Source organism: Triturus cristatus, chromosome 9 (assembly GCF_964204655.1).
Source record: "Triturus cristatus chromosome 9, aTriCri1.1, whole genome shotgun sequence".
In the NCBI taxonomy this organism is placed as follows: Eukaryota; Metazoa; Chordata; class Amphibia; order Caudata; family Salamandridae; genus Triturus; species Triturus cristatus.
In genome coordinates, this window is record NC_140592.1 from 858,910,586 (window position 1) to 858,933,735 (window position 23,150).

At 43.8% G+C, this 23,150-nt stretch overlaps 1 protein-coding gene across 1 annotated transcript in view; it reads left to right on the forward strand.

Moving 5' to 3' along the window:
- CINP (cyclin dependent kinase 2 interacting protein) overlaps positions 1-23,150 on the forward strand; it is a 58,726-nt gene that overhangs the window by 14,903 nt on the left and 20,673 nt on the right. The window contains exon 2 of the mRNA XM_085626335.1: positions 16,732-16,900. Within this exon, the coding sequence (XP_085482461.1) occupies positions 16,732-16,900 (169 nt within the window). The remainder of the gene's footprint in view (positions 1-16,731; positions 16,901-23,150) is intronic.

The following is a 23,150-nucleotide window of genomic DNA, read 5'->3' on the forward strand; positions in this document are numbered from 1 at the left end:
AGACCCAGTTGGAGCCCAGGTGGAAAGCACCGAAGCTAGTCCTGCTGACCACAAGAACAGCCGTGAAAGTTGAGGGCCGCAAGGGCTGGATACATTCCAGCAACATTAAGAAATTTCATGGACTATCCTCGGATATAGACACTGTGCCCTGCACTCCCTCACAGACTGATTCAAAACTTCCTTTTGTTGAACAGAATGACTCTCAGTGCTATAAATTAAAGCTTAGGCCCAAATAGTCGAACAATTTGATTGTTTAAGTCCTCTCCAAGGTGAAGCGGTTGAATTGTCTCCGACATGTATCCCTTGGACCTGAGTAGAGAAAATACCCGAGAAATGTTGAAACGACAGGCGTATTGTAAATCACTGCGTAGCTACTGTATGAGGACATTATTAATTTTGTTTTTATTGAGTGTTTTAGTAATTATTACGAGTGTGATTTTGCACATATATCATCCTATTTCTAGACATGTTTATAATGTTGCTGCTGAACATTCTTTTAGTGACCTACCGCCACATGAATTATCTTATAGACTTGCGCTGCGCAATAACACTTTCATTAGTATGTTACATCATTCCCATCAGACTAGTAATGCCACCAATTGTTGGGTGTGTGGCCGACTCCCTCCCTATCAGAATAACAAAGGAGTTCTGCCTTTCTTTCCACATCCGTTCACACACAATGGCTCCTGTGGAGCATGGTTTAGTTTACTAAATTCCATAGACCCAGACACAGCAGTTTATCAACAACATTGGATATGGGGAAATCTGAATCTAGTTTTATTCAAAGTCTGTCATCCTAATAAGGAGGGTCGCCCCAGTAGAACAGGAACTGATCTAGAAAATGAAGTGTATAAATTAGGTAATTTTACACCTAATCTTATGATTCTGAATGTCAAATCCGAAGTTGAACTAATTCTGCCCACTATGTCAGTATTTTCAGTTAAGGGTGAATTATGTGTAAGAAAAGTTGGTTCCATACATATGGGCCATAGCCAATGCGTTACTACAGTAGAATATAGTGATCAAGGTAAATCTTCATTTAGAGCTTCTCGCCATTCTTACTTTATATGTGGTCAGACGGCATATATGCGTCTGCCTCTAGATTGGGATGGTACCTGTTACATAGCATTCCTTCTGCCACCTGTTTTCCTAGCTCCACCTGATTATTATCGGAATGTTCATTTAGTACACAATAGAGAGCGAAGAGATCTCCCAGTTGTCGATTATACTGAGACGGCATGGGACAAGTATGTAGATTTCAATAAAGGTATCTTTCCCTATATAGGTACAATATCAAATAGTAAGCTGATACGTAAACTAACCAAGACTCTCGAAGCCGTAGTAAACGAGACTATAGCCGCCCTAGGCAATCTGACAGAGGAACAATCAGTAATGAGAATTGTTGTTCTCCAGAATCGTCTTGTCCTTGACGTCATCCTGGCCGATAGGGGCGGAGCTTGCAGGGTCATCGGATCCAGCTGCTGCATATTCATACCAGAAAATTCGCCATCTGTATATAAAGCTATAACACGCCTTCATAAGATTGTGAGCCAGATACACGAAAATCCAGGCACTTGGACGTGGTCCGGGTGGTTTTGGAGTGTGATATCAGCCTGGGGATGGAGAGTTCTATCCTTCCTAGGTATTGGCCTTCTTATGCTCTTCAGTTGTTGTTTATGCCTGCAATGTGGACCAGCGATTTGTGGTCTGTGTGCCACATCATGCATTCCATATCAAGGTTCTCGTTCAAAATGCCGGAAGAAGAAGGAAGAAGAAATGATGCTCCATGAGCAAATCGATGGAATGATGAAGATTGATATCTCTTGAAGGGCAAGTAGGGGACAAGGAGGGAATGTGGAAGTGTGGATTTTTCCTGATCAGTTATGTCCCCTATCTTGGACCCCAACGGTTCTATGTGCATGTCACAAGTACATGTATGTTCCCTCCAGTTCCAGTTTCCAAAACGCAAACATATGTGCGTCCACCGTCAACATGTTCTCTGTCAGATCCGCCATGAATGGGCTGGATATTCGATTCCTAAGTATGAAAGGCCACCGACTTTATATGGCTAAGTTACTCCATTTTTACAGTTCAGGCAAGTAGGCCCGATCCTGTCCTTAAAGCCTTCCCTGCTCTCTGTCTCTGACAGCTTCAGCTTGAGCTCGCATCTGTATCCATGAACTTTGTCCTACTCCCTGTGCAGCTAACGGTGCCTGCCTCGGCCAGTTTTGCCTGCCTGCCAAGAAGCTGTATTTCACCTTCGAATTATCTACTTTGCTCTTCAGCCGATGCATTCCTGTTCAGTGATTTAGGTAAACATTTCCTCTAAGCTCACAAGCAAAGGACTCGGCCTTTCCGTCCTCCTGCAAGTAATTCATAGCCCTGTTGCCATGGAAAGTTTCCTGCCCCTCGCATCTCATATAGACACTTAGACGCTTGTACACGCACACACAGTCAGTATAGAATAGATTCTGTCCGAGAGTCTTTTCTTGTGGATAACATAGTTCTCTAAACATAGGATGTTAGATATGATTTGGGATTAGGTTGACTTGACCCCCCAGACTTCTCGTCTCCACATGTAGAGCTAAATGTCAAGTCCCCTTCACCCCCTAGTTGCACGTCAATCACACGTCATGCTGTTGCGCGCGCATCTATGTTAAGTATTATCTTATAGATCCACCTATGCATGATAATCAGAGCCAATCATGTTTCTTTCTGCTCCTTATTACGCCTAGTTTCGATTACGTACCAATATGTCATTTCTCTTATCAATTGTTACGCCTTTTGCATTCATTTCATTGTAATGTATGAACTATAAAAGTTACTTCTTGTCAATAAAGTATTGTACTTCACTTCCTGAACCCTCGTGGTGACGGAACCTGAAGGCCGCCACTCGAGTCGGCCATTTTGGAATAAAGCCCATTCAGAAAATCTCTTATACCACGGATTCTGCCTCTTGTTATTCTGAGCTATTTTACTTTATTTTAGATTCCGTATGAAATTCAGTCAAGGTAAAAAAGAATATTTACCACACCCTTCCATTCTAAAACTCATTCCTGACTCTATAGGCCCCATCCTTACCAATATCTGCAATTCAATGTTCCATACAGGCTCCTACCCTTCAGTCTAGAAAAAGGCCATCATCAAACCCCTACTAAAATAAATCCAGTCTCGATCCCTTAGAATCCAAAAACTACAGACCTATCGCATGCCTCCCTTTTCCATCAAAACTTTTTGAAAAAATTATGAACATTCAATTATCTCAGTTCATCGACCACAGCAATCTTCTGGATAACACCCAATTTGGGTTTAGGAAGGGCCATGGGACCGAGACGGCCCTCATTAAGGGATCTGACGAGATCAGGGTAATCCTAGACCAAGGCGACGCAGCAGTCCTGTTACTACTGGATCTGTCCGCTGCCTTTGACATGGTCGATCATGCCATCTTGATAGACCGTGTCTCCTCCATCGGCATTCAGCATAAGGCCAGAGCCCTTCTTACCTCATTCCTCTCCAACCGCACCCAGTCAGTTAAACTCGGCGACTTCTACTCCCCTGTATTCACCCTTCCCTGTGGTGTGCCCCAAGGTTCCTCCCTAAGTCTGACCTTATTTAACATCTATGTGTCAGACTTGGCCAGGGTCATCAAAGCACACAGGATGAGACTAACTTCGTACGCCGACGACACCCAACTGGTGCTGGCAGTACACATGATGGAGGAGCAGTTGCTGCCAGCCTCCAAGAGGGAATGCTAGCCATCAGCTCCTGGATGGCAAACAATTGCCTAAAGTTGAACTCTGATAAGACCGAAGTAATGATCTTTGGCAGCCTAGCCCCTGGCTGGTCCCCCACTTGGTGGCCAACCGATCTGGGATCCCCTCCAAGACCTGTCACAAAGGTTAGGAACTTGGGTGTAATGTTCGACGACAAGCTCTCGTTCACCCACCATGCAAACGCTGTCGTCTCTTCATCCTTCTGCACCCTTAAAATGATAAGGAAACTTCTACCATTCCTTCCCCCCAGCGCCAGCAAGACCCAAATGTGCACATTGGTTATGTCAAAGGTTGACTACTGCAACAGACTCCTCCTAAACGCTCAGGAGAAAGTCCTGAACAAATTGCAACTAGTTCAGAATTCAGCGGCCAGAATCCTGTCGGGCACCCCCAAGTTCAAATCGATCTCTCCAGTCATACGTCAACTTCATTGGCTGCCTGTCAGAAGTCGAACTAAATTTAAAGCACTGTGCATCGCATATAAAGCGATTAACAACTCTGGACCTGAGTTCCTAAAAAAAGTACTCTGACTATACACCCCCAACAGACCCTCGCGCTCCTCCTCAGCTCACCTACTCAACATTCCCCGCACAAAGAAAACATCATGGGCATGGGGAGACAGACGATTCACATTTGCCACAGCTAGACTATGGAATACCCTCCCCCTTCATATTAAAACCAGTCCCACCCTCCTGACTTTTAGAAAACTAGTAAAAACCTGGCTCTTCAACCAGTAGTCACCCATCTTAACTGCGCTCCTTTTACTCCACAGCGCCAAGACACCCCAGGGTATTTGTGCGCTATATAAATTGCATAAATAAATAAATTCTGCCCTGATTAGATTACTGTAACACTCTGTACCTAGGAGCTAAGAAATCTGTCACCAGAAAACTCCAGCAAGGCTGCTATTCTACCTTCCCAAATTGGGCTCCAGCTGTGGTCTCCGCAGGCTGCATTGACTCCCTGTGGACAAGCACATTAATTTCAAGACTGTGCATCGCCCACAAGATCCTGCACTCCCAGTTTGCCCCCATCCTGTCTAACCTCCTTTCACCCTCCAGGCTATCGCGGCCTCTGCCGACCATAACCTGTCCATTATTCTCCGAGTCCGGAGGGTAAGAGCTGGCCGCCGCTCTTTCCATGCCCTGGCCCCTTTTCTCTGGAACGCCCTCTCTCTCTACATCAGGAACACCCAGAACCACTTGCCTTTTAGGAAATCTCTTAAGACGTGGCTTTTCAAAATGCATCAAAACACGGTATTAAGGTTCTCAATACCTCAATGCTGATTATTGCTTGGTTATCCTTTTGCACATTTCTTCTATAGCACTCTTAATCCATAGATCACATAAGTGTGATTGCAACCAGTTTAATTGTGTGTCTGACATCAAGAATTGTCATCACAGCAGCATCGTGGCTTCAAATGTTTGTGATTTTTAGGTCTCGCCTGAGCCAGCGCTTTAGCGCTGCTCTCGCGAGAGCTTTTGTAAAAGGGGATTTGGAAGTGCAAACCATTTGGCAGCCTGCGTGATCATTTCGCGGCCGCTTTGATGTTCTCAGTGAGCCGCGCGGCCACTGAGAACATCAAAGCGGCCGCGAAAGTGCACACCATTTGCCACCCCCTCCCTTATCCCACTTCCTGCTTGTTATCACATCCTCTCAAACACAGCACCCTTCCTCCCTTGTGCACGCTATTAGCCCTATGCCGCAGACATCGCCAATGACAAATACCATTACAATTACAATTACAATGAGCCGTGCTCTTTCTTTTCTTCTGTCATGTATGCAACAGCACAGGGGTTATTCACTATTATTTTTTATGAGCACTGTAAGCAAACCAAAGTATTGTGCCGATTTACTTACCACTAAAAAGGGCTGAGGGCACAGTGTAATATTATGCAGTATCACATGAGCTCCGGCACAATCCTAATGCTTTTCGGCCATAATTCCTTGGTGCTTTGGCCAAAAGGATTCAATGGTGCAGCAGGGGACTACAAAGACCAGAATGCATTAGGTTGTGAAATGAAAACAGAGGACTGGAGACATGATATTCTGTCCAAGAGAGGGCTGTTCGCAGGGCAACTGGTGTTTGCTATTATTACACATCTTGCAATATCCTGAAGGCATTTCTACTCTCAATCGGGGTAATCGGCCACGATGTGTTTATTAGCTCACCACCTGATTGGGCAGTTCTGTAGGTCCGTGCAAGTGCAGTCTCTGACGTTCCCTTCAGTGTCTGTACCCCCTTGTGTCTGGTCCCCTTTAGCACTACCCATATATTCTTGGGTGTATGTGAAGTGGTGGTCTGCTTTCTTGCCCACATCTCAGTACCTTCTGCCACCCTAAAGCTGTTCAGGTATTTCATTTTGAGGGAAGCATAAGCAGTGAAAAGCAGCAGTTTTTCTGTGAAATCCCACTTTTCCCCCTAAAATCAAAATGTATCCTTTCTAAAGGAGCGCTATCTTTGAGCAACAGAGACACGCTCAAGAGACAGGGGTGGCAAATGAAGGGGGTGTCCTTCCTTAAACTCCTCTTCATCCGACGAACAAGTCGAGTGCCTCCCACATACTTCGGCAGAATCACCAACCATTTAAAACCTTTGTCATCCTTTAAAACAAGCATTTGCAATGCAATAGGTCTCGCATTACGCGAGTATGCGCTATTGACATTGCAAATAACAATGCCTTTTATTTTTGTTTTTGTTTTCTAAAACAAATAAAAGGCATTGTCATTTACAATGCCAATAGCTTAAACTCGCGTAAATGCGAGACCTATTGCATTGCAAATGCTTGTTCTAAATAGCACGTGTTTGCCAATTACTTGGCCTGGTAGTACTTTTGTGCTGTTGTGAGATGGTATTACAGGAAGCTCTTTGACTGGTCCAGCCTACCCTGTCAGGACATCTACAGATATCCCTGTAGAGGAGCCCATTTCAGACCCCATTCTGTAGCACGGCATACGTCCAGATTGAATTAATACTAACTGGCCAGCGGTGGATCAGGCAATAGGTCTTCAAGGCATTTATCAGCAGGTCGATGGCTCACCAAGGCCACAGGACTGAGGCAGTCATGTTCTAGGCTCTGACTGACTGTTTATACATACAATGGCAGCATCTAGTCTGATTAAACAGTGAAGACAGTAGACAGAGTCTGATTGGCCTATAGCTAAACCAATCGGTGTTGGTCCAAGTTCGTCTTTGAGCAGAGAGAAAAAGCATTGTATATGACTGTAGCCTTCCTCGAAAGTACTAAAATAAAATCAAAAGTCAATTGCCACTGTTAGAATGTTTTAGGAGCGAAGGTCTATACCGCAAATGTTTATGCAGAATGCTGGATGCCTACAGGCCGTTACAATTGTAGATTTCTTTAAGAAAATATTTTTTGACATTATAAAATAGTTTATTAATTTCTATATTACTATTTCTACATTATACTGACACGGAAATAGATGATAAACCTGCAAACAAGCTTAATTTCTGTTTCCTGTGTTTCATAGAACAATACAGAACGCAGTGGTTTTACATTAGACAGCACAATAGTTATTTCTTACAAAATTAAGTTGCTATCACACACTCAGTCATGCTTTTAGGTCTCGCCTAGCGAAAGCAGCGCATGCGCTGCTCTCGCTATTGCGAGTACCTTTTGGAATCTTTTCTCCGAAAGCCTTACATTCACGCGCAGGGATGGACAAAGATGGCTGCTCTCGCCATTTGTCCAAACCTAACAGCATGCGCGTGCATGTAAGAACAGTGGACAGCCCGCCGCCATCTTGTTGAACAGGTGTGCTTTCACTTTAAACACGGCGTGCTTTCACTTTAAAAGCAGTTTAAAGTGAAAGCACGCCGCCATTGGCGCGAGTGCACTGCGCGCCAGCTCGGCCAACCTCCCTTGTTCCATCTACTACCTAGTTTCCCTCTTCCTAGTTAGGCTTTCCAATCAGTTGAGTACATATATTATTATTGAACTTGTCTAATATTCTTTCCATTTGTTACCAAGTTAATTTCCTGGTAAATTACTATCTTCCCTTCTGACTTCATTTTACCCAGCATGCATCTTACCTCGTTCTATTTTTCCAGCGTTTCAATGAACTGTGGACACCCAGCGGTATTTCCTCAAAAAGGGTAGAGCAGCATAGGCGGGGTGATATTTACAGTTAATGGCCCTTCTCCTACAGAGAGAGCCCATTGCAGATCAAAGCTGTGGTACAGGAAGGGGGTCGCGTGACCACCTCCCTTCAGATCTATTGTTTGCACAACGATCCATTTGACGACGTGGGTGTCCACGAATGTTATTATACAATACATACATATCAATATTTCATGTCACTCCTAAAGAGTGTATGAAGAGCTTCATTATCTCGCGCACTTAGTAAATTTACTCCTCACAAAGAACTCCACTGTACTGGTCGCCATGTTTATTGCCCTCAGTATATCTTACTGGAGATTTTTTTTTGCAGGAAATAAACTTTCAAAGCTGAGCTAAAATGCTCTTTTTATTATTGAACAAGCGGGTACTGTAACTCAGGGCAATTTGTCTCCAATTTGGCAGATGCATAGTTTAACTGTGAGGGGTGCGGGTTATAAAATTCAGTGCTAGAATCTGTGGAATGGGCACCTAGAAGGAATACGCAAGTGGTAATAAAAACGGGGCCTTCGTCTGACTTCTCTCAAGACCCCTCAACGGTATTAAATTATTTAATTTAGCTTTTCAGGTCAATATTTTCTTGCGAGGGGGCGGCATCATGAAAGTCCATTTTAAAATCTGCAGTGATTCTACTAAAGCACTGCTAGATATAGGGATTTGTCCAAGATCACAAAGTGGCTCACTGCAGACGACATCCCTGATTAGCTCTTACCAAAAGACAGAAAGAGGCATGAACAAAACAGAAATAAATATTCAGTCTCAGAGATTGAAACAACCATTGACAAAGCCAATAGATCTTGTCTTTGGGGCCTCCTAGCTTCGCAAGTGCTTTTTAGCCATGCTATGGCACATGGTTAAACAAAGGCACTATTCTATGCATGCATGCAACTACAAAATGATGCAAGTTTTTTTTAATGTAAAGTATACCGGGGTGGGGGAAGCAACAAGAAGGGTGTGAGTGGAATGGAAAAATGGAGGGTGGGGCTGGGAGGAGAAGCAACAGGTGAGAGAGGAGAGCATGAGTGGCAGAAAGCAGGAGGGAGGGTGAGGAGCAGAAGGAACAGGCAAGAGACAAGGTGTAGTGGGCAGGGGAGATGTGAGGGGCAAGGAGACACAAGATTGAGCGCAGCATGCAAGGGGACGGTGAGGAGTATGCAGGAACAGAAAGCAACATGGAGTGCAGGGGGAGAGAAGTCCATGAGGGAGACAGCAGGAAAACACATGCACTAAAATGGACTGCTTATCCCCAAAAAAAAAAAGCAGTACTTGAAAATCGAATGATGGAAGCATCAAAGCCAGCTAATCAATAGAGATGCTATGCTTTATAGGAAGGACAAACACAATATTGACAAGCTGGAGCACGAATTAGAAGCAGGCAAATAAGAGTGACAGGAAATCCATCCCATGGAAAGCAATGGGTGGGCTCCAAGCTGCTGTATGTGCTTGATAAGTCCACAATATGTCTGACAAGAGACAGTGCCTGCCCTATCTAGTAAGCAAAAAGATTGAGGAGAAGCAAAGTCCTCCCAGACGACTCGTTGGCCCACCTATGAGGGGGGAAAAAAGTTGGCCAGAACTCCCATAATGGTTAATGCATACGACATTGGCATCTGTGCACGTGATGGCACTGCAGAAATTGGAATCCTGGACATGCCATAAGTAACAAGCATTTGCAATGCAATAGGTCTCGCATTTAAGCGAGTTAAAGCTATTGGCAATGTAAATGACAATGCCTTTTATTTATGTTTAAAAAACGAAAACAAAAATAAAAGGCATTGTTATTTGCAATGTCAATAGCTCAAACTCGCGTAAATGCGAGACCTATTGCATTGCAAATGCTTGCTAAATGTTTTGATGCATAATTCTATACATGTTTTAATGCATATGTGTTTCGTATGTTGTTAAATAATTGCATTTGAACTATATTGTTATCCTCTATGTTCCGATAGAAGTAATTTGAAAACATGTTGTTTTGTCATTTCTGCAGTCTCGAATCCTTGCCCAGACAGTTAATGGTTTTGTCAGCTATTTAGTTTGTAGTTTGTTTGCCGAGACCAAATGTCCATAATTTGGGACGGCTGGCTGCTTTCACTGGAAAAGCTTCCTCAGGGGCCCGTTTATACCCCTAAGCCCCTATTGGCCACTGCTTTTGTAGCACCAATGATGGATATTCCGCTGAAAGAATTACTTTGCTCTAGTGGATAAGGTATATGCAACTATCCAAGGAAGAATATAAGGGGATATAAGTACAGCTCGACTACCAGGCACTCGATGCCACACTCCTGGAACAAGGTGACTTTTTAGGTCTAGCTTAGGGACAGCGTTAGGTGTTTGCCAGCCTCTATTAATCACCCAAAAAAATAATGCTTGAAATAATAATATAGCCCCCGTCAGCTGTTTCTCGCGATAGTGCTGTTATCTTGTTTACAGAAACAAGCACAAGAGCTATTGGCTTTGGCAAAGCATTTTTTCTATGTTGTACACCAGTGTGGTTGCTGTTCAGCTTGTCTAAAGGTTAGTGGCGTGGAGTGTCCTGGACTGGTGTGGGGGGAATAGAGGATCGTAGACTGAATTTTTTGGAGTAAAGTGTCATAGAGTGGAGTGGGGGGAGTAGAGTGTCATACTGTTGAGTAGAGTTCAGTGGCAGAGAGTGCCTTGGAGTGCAGTGCCTTGGAGTGCAGTGCCTTGGAGTGCAGTGCAGTGCCTTGGGGTGCAGTGGGATGAAATAGAGTGGAGTGGATTGAAGTAGTGTAGTGGGTTGGATTGGGGTAGAGTGGGTTGGATTGGGGTAGAGTGGGTTGGATTGGGGTAGAGTGGGTTGGATTGGGGTAGAGTGGGTTGGATTGGGGTAGAGTAGAGTGGGTTGGATTGGGGTAGAGTAGAGTGGGTTGGATTGAGTAGAGTGGGATGGATTGAAATGGGGTGTGGTGGATTGAAATGGGGTGTGGTGGATTGGGGTGGACTAGATTGGTTTGGGGTGGATTGGATTGGGGTGGATTGGACTAGAATAGAGTAGGATGGTCTGCAGTGTGGTGAATTAGCGTGGAATGGAGGGGGATGGATTGGACTGGAGGGGGTGGATTGGAGTGGGATGGATTGGACTGGAGTGGGTTGGATTGGAGTGTGGTGGACTGGATTTAATGCATTGAGTGGGGTGGACCGAACGGGGGTGGGGTGGATTGGATTGGGATAGAGTGGGTGGATTTGAGTGGGGTGGATTGAAGACTGGAGTGGGGTGAGTTGAGGTGGGGTGGATTGGAGTGAAGTAGATTGGATTGGAGTGAGGTGGATTGGATTGGGTGGATTGGTTTGGGGATGGGTGAACTGCATTGGAGTGGGGTGGGTTGGATTAGTTTGCGGTAGATTGGGGTGGGGTGGATTGGAGTGGGGTAGATTGGATTTGGGTGGATTGGATTGGAATGGGGTGAATTGGATTGGGGTGAGGTAAAGTGGATTTGAGTGGGGTGAATTGGAATGTGGTGGATTGGAGTTGAGCAGAGTGGATTGGATTGGGGTGGGGCAGATTGTTTTGTATTGGAGGGGGGCAGGTTGTTTTATATTGGAGGGGGGCAGATTGTTTTGGATTGGAGACGGGCGGATTGTTTTGGATTGGAGCGGGGCGGATTGTTTTGGATTGGAGCGGAGCGGACGGATTGTTTTGGATTGTGGTGGATTGGATTGTTTTGGATTGGAGTGGGTGGATTGTGGTGGATTGGAGTGGAGTGGATTGGGGAGGAAGTGGGGTGAATTGAACTGAGGTAAAGTGGATTGGAGTGGGGTGGATGTGATTGGGCTGGATTGAAGTGGGACAGATTAGAGTGGGGTAGATTGTTTTGGATTGGAGTGGTGCAGATGAGAGTGGGGCAGATTGTTTTGAATTGGAGTGGGGCGGATTGGAGTGGTGCAAATTGGGGTGGGTTGGGAGGATTGGAATGTGGTGGATTGGATGGGGGCGAGTGGTTTTGATTGAAGTAGGGTGGATTGGATTGGTCGGTGGATTGGATTGAGTGAGGCAGATTGGTGTGGGGTGAATTGGATTGGGGTGTACTGCACGGTTATGTGTTAAAGTACCATTTCAGAAATTATACATCAGAAAGAAAGAATGTTGCTTTACAATAAGATAATCCTCATCTTTTGAGAACAGCGCCCACAAGCAAAAACAAAGGGAAACATGAGTGCAAAGTGAGATTAGAAGACATGGCAAAATAAAAGAAAGTTAACTATAGAAAAAAAATCTTTGTTATTTTGTTTGTCCTGCTGGGCACGTTTTAGTCAGTTACATGCCTTCTGTTTGCAGGGTACTAAACATTGAAAAGAACAAAATGGTACCTCAATCACGTCAGGAGCAGCTGGTGGGCCCTGATTAAGTTGAACCAATCAGTGCTTGGTCCCTGCTCCACAGAGAAGACCAGAAATGATGTTAGGCCTACCTTGACGAATTACAAGGCTGTAAAGAAGAGTGTCACGCAAACTAACAAATGGAGAACAATGGGCGGACTCCAGGCTTTTTTTTAACAACGACAGTGTCTTACAAGCGATACGAACGTGCTAGCACATGCCCTGGCAGGCTCGACCCTAAAAAAGGTCAATAGGCCATCCCATTTCATCTGTTGGCTTTGCTCGCAGTGTCATTCGTGTTTTAATCAGCTTAGTGGACAGCCATTCTATTCTAGGGGTGTCAGGCAGTGTGATGACAAGATTTTCTAACTTTACCTGTAACTGCATATGGAAAGGGCAGCTCTTTTCTCCGAGATGCAAATGGGTGCTTATTTAGCCACCACTAGATGCACGGCACTCAAGCCCTCCAGGGAGCAGCTCTGTGCAGCTCGAGGAAATAAACTGGAGACAGCAGCATGACCACACACATTAAGGGTGAAATAAGTGTGTAGCTTGGTGACAGAGCATCGTTCTTTGCGACACTGCTGGGTGCATGCACCCATATTCAAGCTTACATTCTTTCGTTTCGCTGTTGCTGTCCATTCACCCTCGATGTGCAAAGGCCATGCTGCATCTCTTACTTCACTCTTTACATAACACGCACGTGGATGGACAATGGGCGGGGAAGACACACTGGCAGTAGAAATAAATCCCTAGGTTGTGCTCATGTGAGACAATGATGCAAATACAGGAGGTTGTTGCCAGAGCTTGATCTGTGCTGCTCTCTCGCTGAGAAAAGTTCAGCCTGCACTCACATTACATACTCCATCTTTGGCTACCATAAATAAAAACGACGTTTGTAGCTGGATTGTGTGCCAGATATTGATGGTTAAACACTGCAATGCACTTTAAAAGAATCTCGAACAATCCCTGCTCTAGTTCTCTGTCATCAGTGAAAATGGTGGGCAAGAACCTCCTCATCACGACTGCCGGGAACACCAGTCTTGTGTCGTTTTTCTATGTCCACTTTCAGAGTAGTGCCCCGATTACTTAACAGTAATCTTCATTACTCTTTTTTTTATATATAAATCTTTTTATTGATTAATCTTCATTACTCTTAATCTAACCCGTCCTCATCTCGGTCATTACTTGGTGAGGATTGTTACTATTGTTAAAGACCTGAAACAAAACGGGAATGCTTCTAATTAACCGCACCTACCCTCAGCTGGGTGCTATAAATAGTCTAGCATTCCCCAAGCACTTCCTGTAATCCAACTCTCTATCAAAGGCCTGGACGTAGAGAGGGTCGGCAGGTCATAATGACTTTTATGAGGACTAAGAGTTAAGAATATTATCATTAAGTAATTGGTGCATTACCTCTATGTCCCTTGTACCAGTCATTACTTTTGATGTATACCAAAACCACAAGGTCTTTGACCAAAACCAAAACATGATCACCAAAATAATGCAATACCTATTGATTTAATTGCAGTTGGACAATTATCATGAATCACATTTAATAGGGGAATACTGGCAAACTATCACATTGCTGACTGAGACACTCCAAAACCAACATTGTTCTGTTTACTCAGCACATTTTAAAGTCTATAATGCCTTTTGAATGTGTGTTGTGAGGCCCAGGTACTGGCATTGCAAATCTCTTCCAGGGATCCAAGGAAACATTCTGTAATTCAGCCCAAGAGGCTTCAACACTCCTGGTGGAACGTCCCTGCACCTTCTTTAGTTTTGTTTCTTCCAGAATCAAACAGGCAAACAATATAGCTTCCTTAATCCATTAACCCTATCATTTTAGAAGCCTTTTTACCAGTCCCAGGATGGCTGGAAATAGCTTTCTGTTTATAAGATAGACAGATGATGCCTAACATCGGACAAATTTGGTAACTTTTCTTCTTCAGAAAAAGGAAAAGCAAAGAAAACTGGAAGGATGATCTCCTGAGAAGTATAACATTTAGAATTCACCTTCCATAGAATAGTAGGATCCGGTTACAAGGCTACAGCATCACCCTGAAACTTTTAAAAAAGGAGGGTGACTTTGAAGAGCAGAGTTCCCCTAACTTCCATGCTAAAGTATTTGCACCCAAGAAACACAATTTGAAGCAAACAAAATTAAGATCAGCAGTGCTCAAAGCTAAAGTACTGCAAAGACTTCTACACTAGTGGGAGATCCCAAGGAAGCACAAATGGCAGAGACGTTAAAAAATAGAGAAACGCTTACACATTCTAGACTAAAACTTTTTTTTTTCCTACATGCAGTTTTCATGCGCACGAAAAGTCTTAACCACTCACCACTCCAACTTCAGAGTAGATGGTGATAGATTTTTGTCAAAACCATCCAAGAATAGAAGAATTGCAGAAATAGGGCATGGCATTGAAGACAGATTGTGCAAAGAACACCAACACCAAGAATCGAAAAAAGCCAAAAACTTAGAGTAAGATTTGAGAGTGGAAGGTCTTCTGGAACCTTGACCTACTTCTCCTAACTGTGGAGACATTCCTTGTTTTAACAGAATTAACCTTTCAACCTCCCATCCAACAGGGTGAGTTTCACAGGAAGTAGAGAAGAAGACAAAGGTGGAAGAACCCAAAGAGGTTGAAGACACCATCCCTTTTAGTAGTGGTAACTGTGTACTTCTGAGCCAGAAAAAAGCACTACAATAAAGTGACCTTTCTCCTGTTGAATCTTTAACAACCACCTCTTGATTAATGGAAATAGTGAAAAAGCAAACAGTTTGTTTGACCATTTGAGAACAAGTGGATCCACTCCCCATGCTCCCTGTTCCAGGAACCTGGAGCAAAAGCAATAGGGAGAAGGGCGTTAATTCGGGAAGCAAGGAGGTCCTTGAAAGGGGTTCCAAACCTCCTGCATATCTTCTGGAAGGTTAACCTGGACAGTGTTAGGTTTTGGGTGGAGGTAAACACTCTGCTCAAGTGATCTGCCTCCACATTGCCCAGACCCTTAATATGCAGTGCCAATATTGAAAATAGATGTTTCATTGATCAGATTCATTGATGAGTGATACAGGCCACAGTCACCGTATTGTTGGACCTTACCAACACATTGGAATGAGGAAGTTGTTGTTTCAAATGAAAGAGAGCTTTGAACACCAGTGTTAAGCCCCTCCAATTCGGGGATTTTGATTATTCTACTGGGTTCCATCATGTGTGTATAAAATATAGCCATACACCTAGATAGGCTAATCTTGTCAGAGTCCTTCCATTCATTAAGACCAACATCCTTCACTTAATGATGAACCCGTAGATGAACCTCTGTTTCATTCACTGGAAATCCTATATTATCATTTATTTGATTTAAAAGTTCAGGCAGTGTAACTTTGGAAATATACATTCCTTTTTTTATCTTGAGGCAGCAGCGAAGAACCATCAGAGAATTTGGAAGCAGGTAAATGTGAATACATAGTAAACTTCTCGACCAGTTCATCCTCCCATTTTCCTCCTATGTTTTTTTTGAGAGGAGGAGAAGGAGGATGAGGAGGAAGATGGTGACACGTGACTCCTTTTTTTGTGCATGCTTCCTCACAATGCACAACAGCAGCAACAGTCCACAAGCAACGCAGTACCAAATCACCAATTCAAGTTTAAAGCACGCTGCGTGCCCTTTTTGTATGCAAACAGACCACCATAATGCAAGTAGCTTGCTTTTCCTTCTGCTAGAAACAGTCAGCGCATGTGCAGACCATCGGTCTCCTCGCATGTGCAATCCTGACAGCCGATAGCATCTCCACTGTAATATAACGCTTATCAAGGCATCAGTAAATAAGATGAACATACTCTTACTTAATAAGTGGGTTTAGGGATACAGTCACAACTCACCACAGCATATTGCTACCACAAACGCACAAGAGTTGCTTCCGAGCCCAGCAGGGAGGAAAACTCTAGCACAGTATTTGGAGACTAGCCCGGCTACTACTGCATCAACACTCCTGGTCCTCATCCTATAAGGCAGGAAACTAAGCAGGAAGTGCTGGGGAAATGTTATCCTACTTATAGCACCCAGCTGAGGGTGAGTGGAGTTAGCTAGAAGCATTCCTGTTTTGTTTCCTGGCCTTAACAGTGCCTAATGCCCATGTGTACTAACGAATGTTCCCAAGACATAGAGTGGGTAAAACCCTTCGCTACATCTGGCCCTTGGTAATGACTGGGACGAGGAGGAGAGATGTAGCGGTAATAACACTTGGTGAGCCGTTTATTTTGAAATAGCACTTAGTATTGGTTTTGCAACTACCTGTTTTATGTGTGGTTTTGCTTTACCTAATACTATACTTTACAATGCTATAGATGTATGCTGTTCATATGAACGAGCCAGCTGCTTCTAATCTGGCATCATGAATTGTAATGTCTTTAGTATTTATTATAGATGAAGGCTCCCTAATCCTTTCTTGCGTTTGTTTTCTTTTATGCAGCCAGGAGTCCTAGATCCATCACCCCAAAGAGACCAGCCGTATCTGGCAGCGCGAGAAAAGTTAAAGACAATGCAGCAGATTGGCACAATTTTATATTGAAATGGGAAAAGCTAAATGACGTTGGCTTCAACGCAGCAAACAAAATTGTAAATTTAAAAATCAGTACACTGTAAGTATACACCAGTAAGTATTTGTGGGTAGTAGCTAGGGAAAACTGCCGCATTTGTTTAAAACAGAACAAGAAATTTTAGAATGGCCAGTAAATACCTGCAAATTCCAAAAGAGCTACATGCATTCAATGGATTGGTTTCTACGTATAGATGCAAGTATTTATGAATCATGTTGCAGACGACATTTTTTTTACTATCCTCGCAAAATGATTTAATTCGGTTGGTTTACATGTGTTAGCCATATCTGATACTTCATTAAGTTATTTTGTTGGACAAAAAAAGTGATTGCCAGAAAATGTCCCTTTTGGAAACAAAGGCTCTGATTTTGGTAAAGTTACATGTTAGTAAAAAATAATTACTTATTGTGAATAGAAATGTACACAGATCGTTAATGGCCATGTGTTAGTGTTATTAGTTCTGGACAAGTGAAGTATTTGTTTATAGTCGTAATCACTTTTCTTACCCTCCCTCTTTTCTATTGCTAAAATTAAGTATATAAATTGAATGTGAAAAAGCCATTGATTTTGATTGTGAATAGTCGCTAAGCTTTTAAAGTGTCGGTGGTTACCATATTTCCACATGCCAATCCCATAAAACAAGTATTGCATACTTTTAGTCAAGTGGGGAAGTCGGCTTTTAATAGTCTGTGCTGTGGTGCCTAATGAATACAACTTAATGCCTGCGTAAGTCCCAATGTTCTAAAGCTTTTGTACAGAATGTTTCAAGCTGCCTTCTCATTTTACGACTGCGGATATTCTAGCAGTTTTATGGTAATTTCACAGGTGCTACATTAAGTTAGTGTTCCACTGGAGCGTCAGGGACATTTTCCTGAACTCCCTGCGCATTGCACACACATTTCCACTGTTGCATTTCCAAACGTATACCTAAATGAAGCCATTTGTTAGTGGTTCATGAAGTGAGAGAGATTGCCCCAAAAATGCCTGTTTTCTTTACAGGTTTAGGAGGAGGCGGAAAGATTCCACTTATAATGATCTAATGGAAAATTATTTTCCAGGAAGAAAAAAAGTGAAGAAAAATATATTTGCGTATGTCAAAGGGCCAATCCAGCCAATGCAACGGCCTGTGAAGAAAATGAGAGCCTTACAGAAGATTCTTTTTTCATTAGCTAGAAATTTGCTGGTAAAGTCGAGACAAGAGGTACTGCACCACAACGCGGCACTGAGCTGTCATTCAGACAATACGACAACTCTAAAGGCAGTGACAATCAGGTACAGAGAAGCGCTAAAGGCCATGATAGCAGAGTGCACGTAAGCTCCAAAAGCAGAAACATTTCTGACACAAAGAAATGCTAAAGGCAGTAGAAACTAGATCCAATGCAAGGAGGTGAAAAGGGTGAAGAACCCGTGCAAGAAACAAAGTCACTACTCATCGCCGAGGAAGAAGACCTGTTTTGTAGTTCCTAGGAATCCCCAGGACCTGCGTGTTTTTGATGACCAGAACTGAGGGCTTTGTGACCAAACCGATTCCGGACACCCCCAGAGTATACGTCAGCCTATAGACCAGCTAGCTCTACAGTGCCACTACCACCCCCTGTATCTTACAGTGGTGTAGGTATTTTCTGACAACCACTGAACATGACAACCCTGATTCCTCTGGGATCGTGGAAAACAGTATAGTACTGTTCGCTTGGTCACTCGTGCTTACTTATTCTTAGAAAATACAGAGGATGGCAGTTAGGACGTTTCAATAAGTATTTATTGGCCCAGCGTCAGTCTTGTGTAAAACATATTTGCTGCGACAATTAGGAGATAGAAGCATATGAAAGTTTGAAAGCTGTATATGTGGGCTGCTTTGACATCACTGAAAATTCAAGGTTCATTCATAGCGACTGTGAAGCATAAAAAATGAAATTACAAGTGCCAATTCATGTCTTGCCAGGCACTTAATCGAGTGCATGTTTACTCTGTTTCAGTACTATTGCTGACATGGGGCTGATTTCTGTAAACTGCAATGTCAATGCCTATCATGAGATTGTGAATAACTATCCCCCATCCATCCTAAAGCTGCTTCCCACAGTCTTCATTCATGTACAGTCGGATCTGTGCAAATAGGCTTGCTAGAAGGTGCACACTGTGCCCACTCCTATGTTCTCTGAACACAGAGCATGTGGGTTTCACCCAGCCCAATGTCCACAGTATCTGGTGTGCACATCTGAAAACTGTGTGCTGTGAGCTCTGGGCACACCCTGCTCCAAGCTCCATAGCCTAGGAACCCACAATGAACTGCCTTAAGCGATATACAGCTGTCTCTTGAAACAGGGCATTGCCTTGGGCCACAACCTACAACTAATCTCCATAACCAAAGAACAATCTGCAGACAACCTTTTGCATGTTCCACAGTCGGCTCTGGATACATGCCATCAGTCCTCATTTCAGCTCTATGTTTTTTATACATCCACAGATCTCAAAAGTGCTTCACCGCAGCAAGCTGTGCCAATGAGGCTATCTGTTGAATATTCAGGTCTCCCTTTGAGTTTGCGCATCACCTGATACAAAAAGATTTTGAGGGCTGCGTTAGTCTTTTTGAGACTCCCCTACTTTCTCCCTGTCACCAGAGGTTGCCCAATCAATTTAAAAAACACACATATATTTGTAGCATCTGCTGAGCTGTACTCTATAGACAGTGTCTCTCTTGTTTGTGGGAAGTTCCCCAAATCTCCCTATACTTCCTTAATGTTTGTTTTCTGTCATGCAGTATCTGCAATCAGATTGAAACAAATGCTGTCAGCCAGGGAATCTGCCACCTCACCACCTGAAGTAATCACCAATTTTTAGGTCTCGCCTAGGCAGCGCGCATTCGCTGCTCTAGGAGGGCCTGTAGCCATCGGTCTTCACTTTTCAAGCACTGCACTCGTGCTTGTGGCGTCATCCACCTTGCGGGAGCGAGCAGCGGTGCGCCACAAGCACGAGTGCAGTGCTTGAAAAGTGAAGACTGCTCTCCCAAGCGCACCACTCGCGGGCTCATCTCCTGCTCCCTACCTCATCTCCCTCTCTCTCCTCGCCCACACGCCCCGGCCACTCACTCGCTCCGCCCTTTCCCTCTCCTTTTTTTTATGAACTGACATTACTCTAGCCAGTCTTAAACATGAAATCAGAGCCAGCTTGTATTGTGAAAAGGGCCTCCGTGCGTCCCCATTTCACACCAACAGCAGTGAGGGTGGAATTCTTTCCGCTCGCCCAAGGCGCACTCCGAGCAAGGACCGGAGCTGAGTGAAATGCTCTCCGACATAATTTTTCCCAGTGCCTACGAGCTCACGGGTAAATAGAGGCCAGTACATTACAGCGTCCCCGCGCAAGTCTGGCAACGAGAGACTAACAGCCAGTGCCAGTCCACCTGACGCGGCAGCGCTGCCCTTTCTCGGTAGGCAAAAAAGCTCATGCGTCAAAGTCGAGGTCTCCGTCTATCAAACAATACACCTGTGTTGTCACAGACTGTTGGCTGGACCACGGCTCCAAACCACGTGCAGCTGGGCCATGGTTTCCGGACCAGAGGGAAGGTCTTTTCCGGAGAGGGAGCAGGTACAGTTTCTTCCGGGTCAGCAAGGTTTCTTTAGCGAGGGGCGGACCGTCTGCTTCTGAGCTGGTCATATCCTTTCTAATCAATCGTAGCTCTTACTGGGAAGTACAAACACAAAGACGCTCTTAGTACCGCCCCATAACCTGCCAATCAGTTTTAAAACTCGCTTTTCTGAGAACTTCCTCTCGTCAGTTACAGTTGGAACTTGGATGCAAAGTCTTGGTAATCTGTTTTGAGCTCTTTTGACCGAAGGTAAGACTCTACGATCTGAACCGGCCGGCCCGATTTGTGGGGGAGGGGGCCTGGGGGGGTTTGACATGGAGGTAAATACACCTTTTCTTGTGTTCGTTTCTCAGCCATGTACTTCCGATCCCCCCTTTCTCCCGATCCCCTGAACCTTTACTCTATATTCTGTCATGTATGTTTTTTTTAGCCACTGACCATATACATCTGCGCACACCTTCATCCCCCCTCTTTACCCTATATACACCTGCTAGTTTTCTGTGGCACGCGCTTTCCTCTTTACACTTTCTACTCGACTCGTAAGGCTCCAGACTACCGTTTGCACCCCTGCTCTTCCAGTCTCTGGCCCAATATGGCTGTACCCGTCAAATGACCACCCTACACATACTTTTCCCTTTACGAGCCTCCTGGCGCTAAACACCAACTCGCTTTATTTGACGAACTGCTGTTAGTTTAAAGAGGCCAATATAAACATGTATTCTTTATTCAGCCCTATACACTTGCTCTCCTTCTGTGGGACGCACAGAGCCCATGTGTTGATCGTCTAGTTCTACTTGTTTTCCTTTTGTTCGGGACACCTAAATCCAAACACCGTCTTCTCTAACAGTGCCAGTCTTCACCCTCTATATATAACCTGTTCTTTGTTTACTACTTCCTTAGCCCTATAAAGCATTTCCGTTTTCGGCAATGACTTCTGACCCTGTAAATCTCTCAGTTTCTTGGTCTCCTTTCGTATATCAGTCGCTGACCTCATATACCCATTGCATTCCTGGGCCAGTTCCCTGGTAATATATGTAAGCTGTGTTTTTATTCCTGTTTTCTGACTCGTTTAGTTTGCTATCTACTTGCACCAGCCTTTTACTTCATAAATCTCTTATATTACCCTTTGCTCCTTCTTTTTCGGTGGGTCTCTAACCAGCTTCCTAAATACTTCTAGCCACTGGAATTATGTGACCAGTAAGGAACAAATTATGCGGCATGGTTGACGAAATTATGTGGCAAGCAAAGGAAAATTATGTGGCGTAAATGCAACATGTTTTATGTTAGTTTTCCTTCATTATTTTGTCATTCCTGCACGTTAACACTTTATGAGAAAAGGTTTCACCTAATTAGTACCACTCTGACACTGAAATACAAAAATAAGCAGCAGAAAGATGATCAGTCAACCTTTGCAAAGGGCCTTCCACTTTTCGGTAAGACATGTTGCTGTGTTTTTAATAACTTGGGATCCGTTTGAGATGGAAACTATTTTTGGGGGGAAATCTGCAGATTATGCAGCAGGTGTTAGATTATGTGGTATGCTTATTCTTGCTTTATGACCTGTTCTCCTGATACTTTTGACTTTCCATTTTCGTGTGTCGTTCTTTAAACCATATGCATTGCTTTCCTATGTTAGTTTACAGACATACTCCTCTGTACTTGTGCCAATCTCCAGCTCTTTGTGCGGACCTCTGCCAATGTAGAATCTGTAGAGTGTAGCTTAATTTATTAAGTTGAAACCTGTACACCTCCCTTCCTTTGTCAGTTTTACGACACTGTACAGTCACTCTTTTTATGCTCAAATACTGTACGCATTGTGCTCAGTCTATTCCTGTGCCAGGGCTCTGATTCTATACCCATACCCTCTTCCTGTGCAAGTCTAGGGGCAACTTCATTGTGCTGATGTAATTTATTTTATTTTATCTATGCTGTATTTTCTTCGCCTCCCCTACTTTCCTAACTCCCGAACGTCACAATAACTTCACTCCTGTTCTTATTCTCCTTAATCTGTCAATGGCTTTCAACTTGATGGACCACTATTTTTCTTCACATTTTCTCCCCTTACCGTGTCTACAAGGCAAAACAAGTTTTGCGCTGGAAACTAAATTCCTAAAAAAAACATTTTGTGCTGGTTAGCATCACGTTTGTGACACTAACCCTGCGGAAAATGTTTGAAATTCTACCCCTGAGTGTCATTCCATCTTAAACACTCTGCTCAATTATTTAAGAAAACCTCAAACCCACTGTGGAACCATCAGTGTCCAAGCAGAAGTGGAGGAGAAGGTGCCACACTCAAGCGTCCACAACACCCAAGAAAGACCACGAGGCAAAATATCATTAACAAGGATTGATCCATCCTGTTTCCTGGAGTACTGTGCTTAAATTGTTGCTTTTTACACTCTGGATTGTAGTTGCCTCTCATTCTATGTTCTAAAGTATCTGCAAACAGCCTTGGATCCCACACTTCATGCATTGAGGGCATTATAGCCATTACCCAAATTAGAAGCACTAAAATGTCCAATTTGGGTATCTAGGTCTCAGGAGGCTCTCTACTGTTGCTGCCTGTGAGTGTAGAATGGCAAGGCATCAACAATTTGTTTTTTCTTTTAAAAAATCTTCTATTAGTGTAAATTGCAAAGAAGTAAAGTTCAGTTCAAATGTTTACCAGGAATTGTCTTCAGCCTGAAACAAGGGCATACACATAAGTGG